Source organism: Acanthopagrus latus, chromosome 15, assembly GCF_904848185.1.
Source record: "Acanthopagrus latus isolate v.2019 chromosome 15, fAcaLat1.1, whole genome shotgun sequence".
NCBI classification, from domain to species: Eukaryota; Metazoa; Chordata; class Actinopteri; order Spariformes; family Sparidae; genus Acanthopagrus; species Acanthopagrus latus.
This window is the reverse complement of record NC_051053.1, coordinates 8,068,287-8,082,487: the sequence shown is the minus strand read 5'-3', so window position 1 is coordinate 8,082,487 and position 14,201 is coordinate 8,068,287. Positions and strand designations below refer to the sequence as shown.

Sequence of the window (14,201 nt, the reverse complement as noted above, 5' to 3'; positions counted from 1 at the left end):
CATGTTTTCAGATTGTTTTTCTTCCTTGAAAATGATATAAGTGATGCAAATGATGTTGCCCGAAGAAGGAAAAAATGTCCATGACGAGACCCAAGAATTCATGGAGCCTTTTAATTAATTAATTAATTTTTTTTACATCTATACTATTATAATCCCAAATTGGGAAATTCTTTTTTCCGCTCACATTATACACAGGTGTGCACAGACAGGGTTAGGGGCGGTGCCTTGCTCAAGGGCACCTCGGCAAAGCCCAGGATGTGAACTAGCATTCTCCAGCTTTTTTGGTCTGAGTGGGAATTGAGTTTGAATATTTTGAATCTTTGGTTAGTGAACACATTTATTAGCCATGCTAACGGCTGTACCGACGGCACTGTTAGTTTGTTGGTAGGTTCGAATGTTATCGTGCCAAATTAAAATGGTGAGCACTTTAATTTGAATTTCAATGGCAGTGAAGTGGTGTTATTAACAAAATATAACAACAGTGCTTTATCAGAGTAACGTGGAATCATTAAGGGAATGCTTCTTTAATCAAATACTGAAAGACTCTTAGGTGAATAAAGTGTCACTGTCACCTCATTGTCAAAAATCTGTGTGTAACTCTTCTTAATAACCTGTTTACATAGTGTAAGGATCAAGCTACTGTGTGTGAATGTTAAAAGTGCAAGCTGTCTAATTTATACTACAAATCAAAAAGGAGAGCAGCATGTCACCAGAATAACTGCTAACTTTTGTCGGTGTTAGCTCAGTTAGCTATGCATCTAGTGGGCTATTTCCACTCTGGATAGTTTAAATATTAAGTTTTTACATAGAGAAGATTGTTTAATTTTCTTTTTTTACCCCCAGATGTTGTCAGCAATAGACAAATCCGACATACTCCTGTAGTGAAGGGGGAAGTTAGAAGAGGACAAATGCTTCCAGAAAAGTTAATCATTTTGGATTTTCAGACATTCAATCAAGTCTGTTACATTGAGTACCAGAAATAGTCATTTGTTGCGCCCCCAAAAATAATTCTAAAGCCTTGTTCATAATCCTCGTGAAAACCCATCTCTTGCTGCTTGCTGTAATGCTTGTAAGTCTCAACAATGTGTGGTTCGTGTAGCTACTGGTCCAGTCAGTGACGGTATCCAATGCTGCAGTTTTGCTTGGCAGGTCAAATTCATAGCCTGCCCAGGCAGGTAAAGCGCTGTCACAAAGTTTGACTGTAACAGCGGTGATTCGAACAGACGTCTTCCGAAAAGGCTCCAAAATCATTACACTCCCTTACAGATCGCGGTTCCACCCAAAACAGCACATGAAGATCAAATCGGCTAAATATGCACACTGACGTTTTCTGTGTCCTCTGTGGGGATTACTTCATTCCTCTCTTGGTGAGGTGCCAGATCTTTGGGTGTTGTGAGCGAACAGATGATGACGCTGTCAAATAACTTTCTCGGCAACACATGAACATTCTCTAAAGGGGGCCCCAGTTTTTCTGGTTTCTCAGCCCTGATATGATCTCCAGACTCTTTTGATCGCTTTGTAACGATTAGGCAAGGGAACCTGTTCCCCATTCCTGCTAGTAAGACTGCAATCTTGACTGTAAGCTGAAGTATGTAAATCCGATGTGAATTTTGGATAGGGAAGGCACAAGGTCAGTGAACTGTTGCCGAGCGTTCCAGGTGACAGGAAGCAGAACGTTGTCTTTTTTTCCAAGAAAAACACAAGATGTTTTCTTAGAAAGCTGTTCCCCTCCTGGAAGCTGCTTTAGCTAAATGAGTTTGGTGATTTGTGCTCTCTTTCCCTCTGGTCAGAATGTTCAACCCCTGATCTATGTTGAGACAGCAGCCCACCTTTTACTCCCCCAGGGGCCTCTCCTCTTAAGTGGTATCACTCTGTCCTCCTCCTCCTCCTCGTCGGCACTGTGTGCAGACTTGATGCACTGGAATTCGTGTGTCACACAGCGCTCGCATTTGGAGGACAGAGCAACTGTTTGTGAGCTTTGGTGGCGTGTCTGCTGGCCAGCCGCTATGCAAACAATGCCTTACTCACTGATTTTTTAGAGGCCATGGCCTGAGGGAGACACGGAGGGGGCGGGGTGATGGTGTCCAGGTTTCTCCCCTGAAAACAGCGGTACGGTCAGCATGTGTCAGTTTGCTGAATTAGTGATGTGTCGGACAGGTCCGGGCCGGTGGTTCTCAAGCGGGTCTCTTCCCGTTCTGTCCCTCTAAGACGTGGGTGACGTGTTGATCCAGCGTTTAATGTGGTATTAAGCTCAGGCTATTGCTTTTAGATCCCCTTTTGAAGGCTCACAACACCTGCTGTTCAGTCTGTACAAGTACAGTAAATTTAGGCTTTGGCAAGTACTTCATATATCAGGCTTCAAGTGTAACCTGTGTGTGAAATGCAACACTTCGTTAAGAGTACAGGAAAAACAACCCGGGAGGTGACTGCACCCGAACAATCACATACGTCAATGTAAAGCGACACTGTGTTGTTGTCACACTTTTTAAAAGGAGCGAAGATGTGCCAACGATTGGCCACCCGTCAATGATCGCTCCAAACAAATAGGCGGCAGGATATCACAGGATTCCCCGCCAACTGCTGCTCACTGTAGTCTTGGTTGTAGCTGTCTCTGGCTGTAACAACTAGTAACAACCCCAGTTTTTCCAGCAACTATCTTAGCAACTATGTCTAACTAGCTAACGCTGCCTGTGAGTGGCGAGGAAAACAAGACTGCTCAGGAGCATGAACTGGGCTCTGTGGAACTTCTGTGTTGTGTTGAAGATGCTTGAAGCGATTGTTCTCTGTTGGTGGGGTGGAGGGAGGCGCTGAGAGGAGGCGCTGAGAGGAGGCACTCGAGAGCCTGCTTAAAGTCACATCTTTTGGACTGTCGTGGAAAATCCAACCTGAGCCCTACACAAAGAAATCCATAGTCCAGCAGTGTCAAACAACTTGAATCACCCACAGCCGATTTATATAGGCATCTGAGAGAGAGTGGGGGGACATCTCATTTGTCTAGTCATGTTACAATCCGCTTACATATGGCCAATAAATAATTTATTAATCAATGTAAATTGCTAATAATTGTTATATAGTGTCTCTTGAATTAGCAGTTCACTATAATCTGATCTTGGATGTCATATTCAGGATGCTTTAAGTACATTATTGCTCCCTCGTGCTTCCTGTCATTATTATCTTCCTTCTGCTCTGCACATCAGTTAAAAAAAAAAAAATTGGCTTCATCACAGCGTCAGTGTTAATTCACTGATATTTTTGATTTGACCAAATGTGTGTTATCATCTCAAGTTATTGTAGACATGCAAATAGCCATCATACTAATAAGAGCAGGTATTTCATGATGAATCAGTAAATCAAATGCATGAAGAGACAGAATTTAGACTGTCTACGATTTATTTAGACCTCTTTAAATGTATTTCTGATTTGAGTAAACTGCAATTTTACTGAGTTTAGTTTAGGGTGGGACAATTAACCTCCAGCACTGAAATGATGTAGCTTTATGATGAAAATGCATCAACATTCATTAAGTAAACAAAACAGACAGCATCGAAACGAAGTGGAATAACATGATTATTAACTCAAACTGTCCTTTTACTTATTCTTCGTAATTGTGTATGCACAAAACCCTTTTTACACTTACTTTACTTACTGTCATTTGCTATTTTCTGCAGTTTGTTTATGATTTGCAACAGACCATAGCTCCTTTTAAGTATTTGAAAATGTTGAAGTCAATAACCCACAAATCATTGTAGCATAATCCAATACAACTTTCACATGTACTGTTTTTTTTTCCTCTGCAAATCCTGTTTATCTCTCCGTGCTTGGTTCTAGGAAAATGTAATACGTGGATTATATATACCCCTCTGTCCTCAGCAAGACAAATGATGGAAGTCGAAAATCACATCTGCAATCAATCTTTCACTGAGGTTGTGTAATAGGATCTCCAATTTGTCTGAGGTATCATTTTTCCTATATATAATAACCAGTATATACCGATGAATTGTTAGAGATATAGTACAGAACAATCAGACTGTGAGCATATTGTGTTCACCACTGTTTATTTGAGGGAGAAAGTGCACCATGAAACAAAAACAGCATCACATTCATTGCTTAGAACGGGTGGGAAAGGTTGCTAATTATTTTAGCTCTCAGCCCATTACTATAATTTCTGAAATCAGAAAATAAGTAGTATTCTATTATGTAACCCTGAAACGTTAACATGCTCGCATGTAAGAAACATAAGAGTTCATTATATTGACACCATAATCCAGCTGCAGCACAAATTAAACAGGCTGAGGAGTATGCATTTTATTCAAATGGTGAAGGGACTGTTGCTGTGGATTCGTGTGCAGGTCTCCAGGCTGCTTAAAGAGGCTGCTCGGAGTAAGCAGTGTAACTCTTCACACGTGCAAAGAAGAAGGGTGTGTACATCCTGTCCAGGTCAAATGCTGTGACGACTGTTTCCCCCGTCAGCCTGAAAACAAAATCATTATCAATGTCAAACAAAATTTAAGTTTATTTCTCTCTTTCACTAATATTAGTCCTCATATCTTACTTGTAAGTGATGTGGCAGGAGTGGTGAATCCACACCAGCTTGTTGGAACTCTGACACCCCCCAGAGGACAGATGCAGTCCCACATGAAAGCTGTGTTCAGCCTCTGGAGGTGGGTTCCGCCTGCAGAACCGATTCCTTTGAAACTCGGTCGCTTTCTGCTAACAAAAGGACGCAGTTTACAAGCTGGGCTAAAAACTGACATTAATAATTCCTGGAAAGTTATAAGTGTAGCTGACGATTCATGAGTCACTCAGTAGCATTTCACAGTAGCATTACTGGTAAAGGAATAGTGCAACAATTCATATTTGAATTTTAGTACAGTCCTGTTGGGAGTCCTGTTGTTGTTATCCCCTCCTTATGAATGTTAGATTAAATAATAAAAATATGCACATTAATAAATCCATCCTACATGACATGAGTTAGTTGTTGTACACTGACACTGAAAAAAAAAAAAAAAAAAACACTACACATGTTTGCTGACAACCCAGTACAGAAGTATGACTGTACTGTGCATTAACACAAGTAGAGTTTCTATGATTATTTACATGGAGCTCAGAGGAACCTGAGTTATTCTAAAGGTTGCAACCATGTGGCTTTTTAACAGAAAATAATACAATAATAGTGCAAGCAATTTAATACTAAAGCAGAGAACAGCGGTACTTGCCATGACTTTTTTTAATGCGGATATCTCCAGATCACAAGTTAATCATTTTTTTATCTTGTGAAAACAAAAAGTAATTTCCTCTCAAAAAGTGCTATGTCAGCAAGCATCGATGGCGTCTTGACAACAGTACTGAATCAAGTTCCTTTTCGTACTCCAAAAACCTTACTGTTCGTTTATGAATCTTTCCCGAACCTAATGAACTAGAAGGTTGAACTCAGGTGTGATCAAAATCAATTATCAAGTTCTCCACAAGACATTGAGACATTTTCTTGTTATAAATGATCTTATCGCTAGACATCAGCCTTTTGATCTCTCAAGATGACAAGATTAACTTGTGATCTTGTGGTAGCAGAAATTAGGGCAAGCATGGCCGTTTTCAGCATCCATAAATAACTGCAACCAAGTGTTAGAATACATTTAATGTTACTTTGAATAGCACTGAGTCCATAATGTGCAACTACATAAGCTTTAACAAAGCCAACACAGGTGCAAGTATGCAACATATTAAGTTAAAATATTTCTCTCCATTGCTCTTGAATATAAACACTATAATGCCATCGCATAATGTAGATGATTTGATGAGGCAGAATTCCGAATACAAAATTTGTACTTCTATCTATTTGTATCAAATTTAGTTAAACTCCTTTAAAATAAAGATCAATCAAATCAAACTATTGGTTACAGTATGTTCTCATGTCAGAACAAACTGCAGTTAAAAACAGTGTCTGCTGGTACTGTTTTAATCACTTTACACTACTTTTGAATCAACAAAGACAACAAACCCCCATCTGCAATTCCTTAAAAAATGTACAATGGCCACTAACTTGCCCACATAACTTCATCTCACACAACAAAACAGCCCAAAGATTGTTCTCACCTCCTCCTTTTTCTTGCTCACAACAGCAAAGACTTTGGTTTGATTGTCTGTTTCCTGTGACAGACGGAAATGACCGAGCAGAGCAGAATCCATTCTGTAAAATTCAAGAAAAATTTGAATATCATGAAAACTGTTTCAACATGCAAAATTATTTTTCACACTGAAACGGCCTTATCTGAGATAAGCTGTACCTGGAGTTTTTAGTACGCAAGCGAGGAACAATGACCAGCGGGTCATCAGGGGTGGTCAGCATGATGACGTGGCCGTCGGGGAAGAACCGTAGGTACCTGTGATAACAAACACACCACTTAGCTGTGATGTCTATACAACTCACAATCAAACAACCATCATTAAAGTAAAACATTCACCTGTAGTACTCAACATGGTGCCAAGCCCTGTAGAATCCATCCAGTGACTCCTCTCCTTGACGAATGTATGATGTCTTGCTGATATAGACACCTGTCAAAATAGCATGGATGGATTAATCATCTTCATTAAAACCAAGATGAGTCTAATATTAATTTTGCAGGAAATGTTGTGAAATGGCACTTGAGACATTTGGCTTTAGAACTGAAATTTTGTTTTTTCGTGTATTAAAACTAATCATGAGCACAGTGGTGAAACATTTTACATTCTCAGATTCCTGCTGTGGGTGATGGAAACACTGTTGCTGTATACATCCTCCCACTGCAGGGGGAGCCATGTGCTGCATGTTAAGAGCATCTACCTCTCAAAAGCCTCAAAATGAATTGCACCTTATGATTGTTACTTTTCATTGATGGGCTGATATAAGGAAGAAAAAGATAATATCGTTGCTAGTCTCGAAGTATGACATCATCCCAGATTTGTAACTGAAAACACTTAATCACCATCAAAACGGACACGTGGCCTTTGCAGAAACATGTCTCTCCAGGATTTGAAGGGTACCACTTTTGTGCAGTTCCGTCCCCACACTCGCACGCAGGCTGAATGCCAAATCTCAGGGTCCCTGGAGAGAAAGTCAAAGAGAAAATCAAGCGGATGGAACTGGCTTTTAAGTACATTATCTTTTGTGCAGCAGCAAATATGTAAGATTCCCAATCGTCCAATCTGAAATCTGCAATTTTGAGAGGCAAAACCCCAGGAAAGAGTAGCTGACAAACAAGCTGTGACACATGTGATTTGTTATGACAGAGGGGCTGACCTTGCACAAATGTAAAACCCACGGCAAACCAAAGAGAGCTGCTCCAAGGCTCGCATGTCCAGTTCACTCGACACAACCCAACGAAAAATGTACATCAGGATTTCCCTCGGCAAGGCTGCAGTCAAATAAAACATGAAACAATTTTTTTTTATAACAAATACAAGTTGTAAACTACTGAAGACTAAAGTGATTAAAAAAAAATGTTTTACCTGAAATGTGCGTCTGAGTTGTGTCCAACTCAGGACTGCAGATCTTTGGAAAGGAGCTTTCCAGAGTGAGCTCCTGCTCAAAGTAGGCAAGTAGATCCTCGATCTCACCGTCAACATCACTGTCCTCATTGCTGCAAGAAAAACACAACCTATTCAGTTTAAGAGGTGAGGAAATCTTTCATACACATTGTTTACCTTTCAGACATATGCAATAACCTTACAAAACCCTGAGTTTTCTGTTGGTGTGAATGAGTCAGCACTTTTAGCACAGTAATACACTGATCCTTCACTTAGGATAAATGATAATTGTAGGTCTCTCAGCTGAACAGCTTAACCTTGGTTATTACAGATATAAATAAGCTGCATTATATTTTCACAAGGTGAAAAGTATATTTTATGAGGAGCAGTCAGCCAAGACACTTTAAATTAAAAACGGAGTGGCAATAAGCTTTTTTTTTCAGTGTGTACAAAACACACCAACTCATTTGAATTTGAGGTCACTTCTTATACACAGTTGAAGAGTTTAAGCTATGGAGAAAAATGTTGGGACTCTTGCAGATTTAGATTTAGTTGATCACATTTAATCAGCCTGCCAATATCAGACAAGATATAAAGCATCTTACTAGTTTCCTCCACCTCGGTCTGCATCAGCAGGACGGCTGTAGTTGATTTTAAACTCAATGTCAGGCACAAGCTGCATTGCCATGCGATAGAACTTGATAGCTGTAAGTAAAAAAGAGATCATCTTAAATTTAAGACAAATAGATATAGACAGCGATATTACAGTGATCAAGCAATATAATCACCTGTTTTTGTTCCTTATCATTTAAAGATAAAGACTGATGATTATATGCCTGTTAATAAATGATCAAATCTGACATAATGTAGCATTTTCCTTAAGCTTGCACTGCAAATTAACTCCTGACATTTCTACTGGTTAATGAAGAGTTAGTTAAGCCAACATTTCATCCTTCTACTGTTGATTTTGATCATCATAAATTCACCATACACACCCTCATAGACAGCTCCACTCTGCTCTTCCTGAACAGCTCTCAAGAACAGCTCTGTGGCCTGAGGGAGGATGACTTGCGTCAGTCAGCAACATTACTGCAAATACACAACAGCACTCTACAACACGTGTAGGCACTTTATCTGGGCATTGTCACAACTTACTTTTTCCTCCCGAGCCAAGTCTTGTGTCCTCTTCAGACCTTTAGCTCTCAGCAGTCGATCACTCATTCCACTTGCTCCAGAGCTTGACTTCAATTCAGACATCCACTGAGCTCTGAATGTAGTGAGCTGCACCTTTAATTAAATCATAAAGTCAAGTGCCAAAAAACTGCCATATCAAGTCCTGAGCTTTCTTGTTTAATGTCTCACTATACCAACACAGTTTGTAACAAACTGCCATGTACAATAATGTATATCAAACTTCATGGCTGGTGAAATGAAAAAGGAACCACAAAATATGGCAGCATAAACCTCTAGGAAAAAGCTGATTTTTATCATTTCTTTTTTTAATTTCAACATACAGCATGAGTTCATTAAAACTCAGTGGCTCTTGTGGAGATGACACATGGGTACATGCTGCATGATCACTGAGTCTTCAAATATTCAAGTCAAAAATTTATTTAGTCTTTATTTATTTATACAGGAAAGCTCAGGTGAGCGTACATGCACTTTTAAGGCAGCAAAATCTTAACAGCAAAGAAATATTATGTTCATGATATGCTGATGGGTTTAGATAAAAGCTGCCATTACAACAGTCAATTATTATTATTATCATTCATTATTATCTATGTCCACAGAAGATTTCTTACCTCAAGATTCGGGTCATCTGAACCCTCATCTTCATCCTCTATTGTACCTCCAATATCTGCATTATCTTCAGCCTGTAGAGAGAGGAAGTGAAGTAATAATTCAATTAATCACAAGAGCTCATATTGCAAACCAAGGCAGCTGGACTGGCAAGGTCGAATGGTTCTGTATAAAAGTTTATCCACAAGACAGGTAACTTCTGTGGCTGTGGATTTGTCATTGAATGTGCTTCTGTATTCTTGGAGATCACTGGTTTCCCAGGTGACATTCATCAATGACAGATAGAGTTACTAACCGTGTCTTTACAATAGGTTTGCCAGACAGTGCATACCAGTTAGATTTGTGTCCAAGTTGATCCCAACTTGCTCTTGCGTCATGCACACATTGGTAACAGTATTCTACCGGGAGAGGCGACTGCAGGTTTTGGAGCCAGGCGCTGCAGTTGCTCTCCACTGACTCCAAGACCCATGGGATGATGGGAAATGCCTGGTTGTCACCTGATCTAATAGCTTATGAGCTTAGATGTTGCTTCTACTATTTGACATTGTACAGAAGCTTTTTATTTTTTCACTGAATAAGAGAGATTTTGATGTTAGTGTTGTTAAATGTTTTACAGGCAAATTTAAATTTGTCAAATGTTGATATACAAAAGAGTTATTTCTTTATGTGTGTTTTTCATAATATCAGTGTCAGCTGTTTAGTCTCCACATTGGCCACGCAGCATGTATTCTGTTACAGAATAACCTTAACCGTAAAAATCAGACAAATAAGACTTGTGAGTGGGATGTGAAGATCAATAATGAAAACTATTGTTTTGTATTTTTTCCTTTTGTGTTTGACTTTTAATATATTCCATATATTAATGTAGTCAGAGAGGGACAGGTCTGCTCAGATGACTTGGAAACAGCAGCAAACTATTATGATGCTGATTTACATTACATTTTGTGAAATGGAGGTTGATTCATGAACAGAAATCACAGATGGCCTTTGTAGTGTTTTAATAGGCTGCGGTGAGATAACCAATAACAAATGAAGACAGTGTAGAGTAGGATCAGGATGATAAATAATGCCATCGTTGCCCTGACCATGGTAACACTGTGATTCAAACAGCTCCCCACCAGAGAGCACAATTACGTTTTGTGGGGAGAGGAAATGAAAAGAAGTAAGTTTCTGCTCAGTGCACTAACATTACGCCTCTGTGTCTGTTTTATTATTTTCATGTTAAACTAAACAATTTTCTTAGATTTGCAATGCAAAAAATTGCTCAGGAAAGGCCCAACAAGGGTGACAAGGACCTCAAGGCATCAACCTGGTCTTGCAATTTACCCAAACCCTGATCCAATCAAGCATCAACTGGATGTACTGGAACAAGTCTGATCCATGAAGTCCCCACAATGGACTGGACTTGGCTCTGACCCATCAAGGCATTAAAATAAATCCTCTAGGTATATCCTGTTATGTCTGGCACAAAGGTGTTGGTGGAGGATACTTTGGGTCCTCTGGGTTTCAAGGTGGGGCCTCTGTGGATCAGCCTTGTTCTATCACATCCCACTGATGCTCGATCAGTTTAGGAACTGGGGTACTTTGAGGCCAGGTTGACGCCTTCCTCAGGGCCATTCCTGACCACTTTTTGCAGTGTCTGACGGACACACTGTCCTGCTTGGAGAGCCCCTGCTATCTGGGAGTGCAGTGTTTGGGTGGTGGGGATGATGAATTTTATTCACTTTGCCTGTCAGTGGTTTTAATGGTGTGTTCTGTATAACGATCAGCCACAACAATCAGCTCTTCACCAAGTAGCAAGCCATCTGCAAGACCTCTTTCAGATGTGGACTAGTGTTGTGTGTCAAGCCTAACACTCTAAAAAGCTCTCAAAACCTTGAGCAAACAAAACAGTATCAGCTACCCTTGCAGTCTGAAAATGAGCAGTCCTGTGCTGAAACAATTAGCTGATAAATCTATTATCAAATCGACATCAGATCTGAGAATTGCTGAATCATTTTTGCCATTCATGGTACACAAAATGCAAATTATTGGCAGGTGACTGATTGTTGGGCTCGAACTGTGGCGAACAAAACAAGAACATGGCTTTGGGCTGAGACGTTTTTGTCAGAAAGCAACATGGTAAATATATGAATTTATCAACTGTGCAAACAGCAGACAGTTAAGTGTATTAGTTGAGTGCAGACCCTCCCCTAGATTGGGACATGCAGCACTCATCAAGCCTGTCTTTATCTTTTCCTGGTCAGGCTGTTACGACACCACTCCCTCTTACTGCAGGGGTCACTTTACAATTCAAAGTCCATGTGGCTGCAATTAATCAGCTCCACCTGGAATCCGACACATTCTCATGCTACCCGATTTCAGGAGCCCACAAACTATTATAAGGTTGCTAATCCCCTTCACCACACACGTTTACTCTCTAGCTATACATATACAGCTCAGTGGTTATTTATATCTCCCCCCTGCTCTTGCACAATGCATGAGGCCAATTTGAGGTCGGTAAAACAAAGTTTGCATTTGGGCAAACTCTGAAACTGGTCCAATAAACTAGACAGAAACCAAAAAGATAAACGTGTGCATACGTTAAAGGGCACATGTGGGCTCATGCTAACCTCAATATAACAGCCACAGCCGTAATTTCTGGGCCTTGTCGCTAAATTCTGGTTAAGACGTGAGACGTGTCGTTTGGTTAGTAGTTCAGCCCCGCAGAGACGCGTCGAGCGGAGCAGTGGGGGACTGAACTCGCCACAGGTAGAGGAGGAAAAAACAGGTGACGGCCGCTACGTTAGCAAGCTAGCTGGCTAACTACCACGTCTCTCTGAATAACTGTTAAAAAAAAACAAAAACACGTCACCCACCATGACAGCTCGGCCAGTAGGTCTCCTTCGAGATAGTCACACGCGGTCAACACGAGCGTTTACAGTTCACGGTCGGAGAAACGGACAACACAGCGGACATATTTACGAGCTCGCAGGAACGCAGCCATTTCGCTGAGTAGCCCCGAGCCTGACACAGGAAGTCGGGAAGTGTGGCGAAGTTGGAGACAGACGTGAGGAGGGAGAGGCGCCCTGCACGGCCCCGGAGTGCTCCGTGTGAAATGTAACGACTACGCGATCACATATTTGGACTCATTTATACAGTAACATGAGTGAGGCTTTATTAAAACCAGTGTGCAGGTTAATTCAAAATATGGAGGCCGAAAGATGACGTATTTATTAATAAATAAATAAACAAATTGTCTGCCTAAATAGACTAATAAATGTATCCAGCTCCAACCAACCAGCACACACACACAACTAGTGATGGGATGTAACTAAGTACATGTACTCAAAAGCTGCTAAGTATTGTACATTTACTCCACTACATTTGATAACTTCAGTCACCAGTTACTTGGCAGATTTTTGTTGTTTTAGATTTATTTATTTTAAATGCAGTCAGCAGGAAAAAGAAATGATTCCATTAATCCAGTTGGGTGTTTATTCAAGCTAGGACCACCACTGGTTACAGTTCATAAATTCTCACAAGACCTGCTTTTCTGCCTGTCAGCTTTACATGCTGACAAAAGCAATCAGACAGCAGAAATGACACTTGCACAGCAGCAGCTACTCATAATTCTTGGCCACAGTGATGTTTGGCGAGGACAGATTTACAGAATGTGCAGAATGTAAATGCATGGTCACATGTGAACACCTGTACAAGTCATTTTGCACCTAGGAGATTTAACATGTGACAGCATGTTAAAATCTGGTGAGAATATGCTGAACACATGCTTTGCACAAGTGAAACACGTACTTTGCACACTGGAAACATAGTTTTGGAACATTTTCAAGTATAATATGTAAAGCCCTGTAAATATCCATATAACCTTTAGGATTACATGTGAAAACTATAAAATTATGTGTGAAACCTTCGGGAATACATTATAAACCCCAAGTTGACGCCCTCTGTTTTGTAAAGGCGTGTCTGCTTGTTGCAGAAAAAGTCTCACATACAGAGTTTGTGGAAGAAGACAAAGGGACCGCCACTGGGTCGACCAATAGTATTAAGTACTATAGATATACATGTAGATATATAATTTTGTTTGTAGGATACCTTTGATACTCTAGTTATATCAGACGCTCTAAAACTTTTGCTAATGCACTATTCATATTCCTTTCACTTTTACCAGTGTAATATTTAACCACAATATCTTTTTACTTTTTCTAAAGAATTATAGCTTTTGTGTTCTTTTCACAGCGCTGCACACAACCCAAGATGACCTCTTTGGATGTGTTTTTTGACCAGCCAACGATCCAAAGGCAAAATACTGTACTGTATTCTGTTTACAATTATATGAGTCCTAGAAAAATCACATATCATCACATCTGCTAAGCTGGAACAAGAACATATTTGGCGTTGTTGCTTAAAAAAATATTAAAATGATCATTTAATTGACAAAATTGTTGCTCATCATCATCCTGTCAACTGAATCATTGTGTCAGCTCTCATGAAGATATCTAATGTGCACGATATTTCTTGAAATACATTACAATAATTTCCACATAATGACATAGGCATAATCAATGTTGACTTTACATATTAGTCCCTGTAGCATTTTAGGGGTCCAGTTGTAGTAGACAGACAAAAGCCTACACACTACTGGCCATGAGTTGCTGTTTTTTTATTTTTTTATTTGTCAAAATACATTTTTGGTAAATGCTATCAAAACATGACAAAATACATTTACAGTGACTATTGCCTTTCACAGAATCTGATGGGTCACCACATTCAGTGTAACACTTGCTTCACTATTTGTTTATTTGACAGCTACTGTTACAACTTATTTTGCGGATGAAGACATGCAAAAATGACCTATAGATTACAAATTATGATGTATCATTAAAAACACATGCCTCCAC

At 39.9% G+C, this 14,201-nt stretch overlaps 1 protein-coding gene across 2 annotated transcripts; it reads right to left on the bottom strand.

Moving 5' to 3' along the window:
* Positions 1-4,036: 4,036 nt before the first annotated feature.
* Positions 4,037-12,406, bottom strand: fbxo9 (F-box protein 9). 2 transcript variants are annotated; one of them, XM_037123963.1, is made up of 13 exons: positions 12,162-12,406; positions 9,306-9,377; positions 8,659-8,790; positions 8,499-8,556; positions 8,109-8,208; positions 7,486-7,616; positions 7,277-7,391; positions 6,963-7,081; positions 6,462-6,552; positions 6,285-6,380; positions 6,094-6,187; positions 4,553-4,710; positions 4,037-4,471 (listed from the first exon to the last, which is right to left on the bottom strand). In XM_037123963.1, the coding sequence occupies exons 1-13, from the start codon at positions 12,162-12,164 to the stop codon at positions 4,363-4,365; spliced, it is 1,278 nt and encodes a 425-aa protein (XP_036979858.1). In that variant the 5' UTR covers positions 12,165-12,406; the 3' UTR covers positions 4,037-4,362. The 2 variants fall into 2 exon arrangements, with proteins under 2 accessions (XP_036979858.1, XP_036979859.1); XM_037123964.1 differs by having other exon boundaries at positions 4,553-4,707; positions 12,162-12,403.
* Between the last annotated feature and the right edge of the window lie 1,795 nt (positions 12,407-14,201).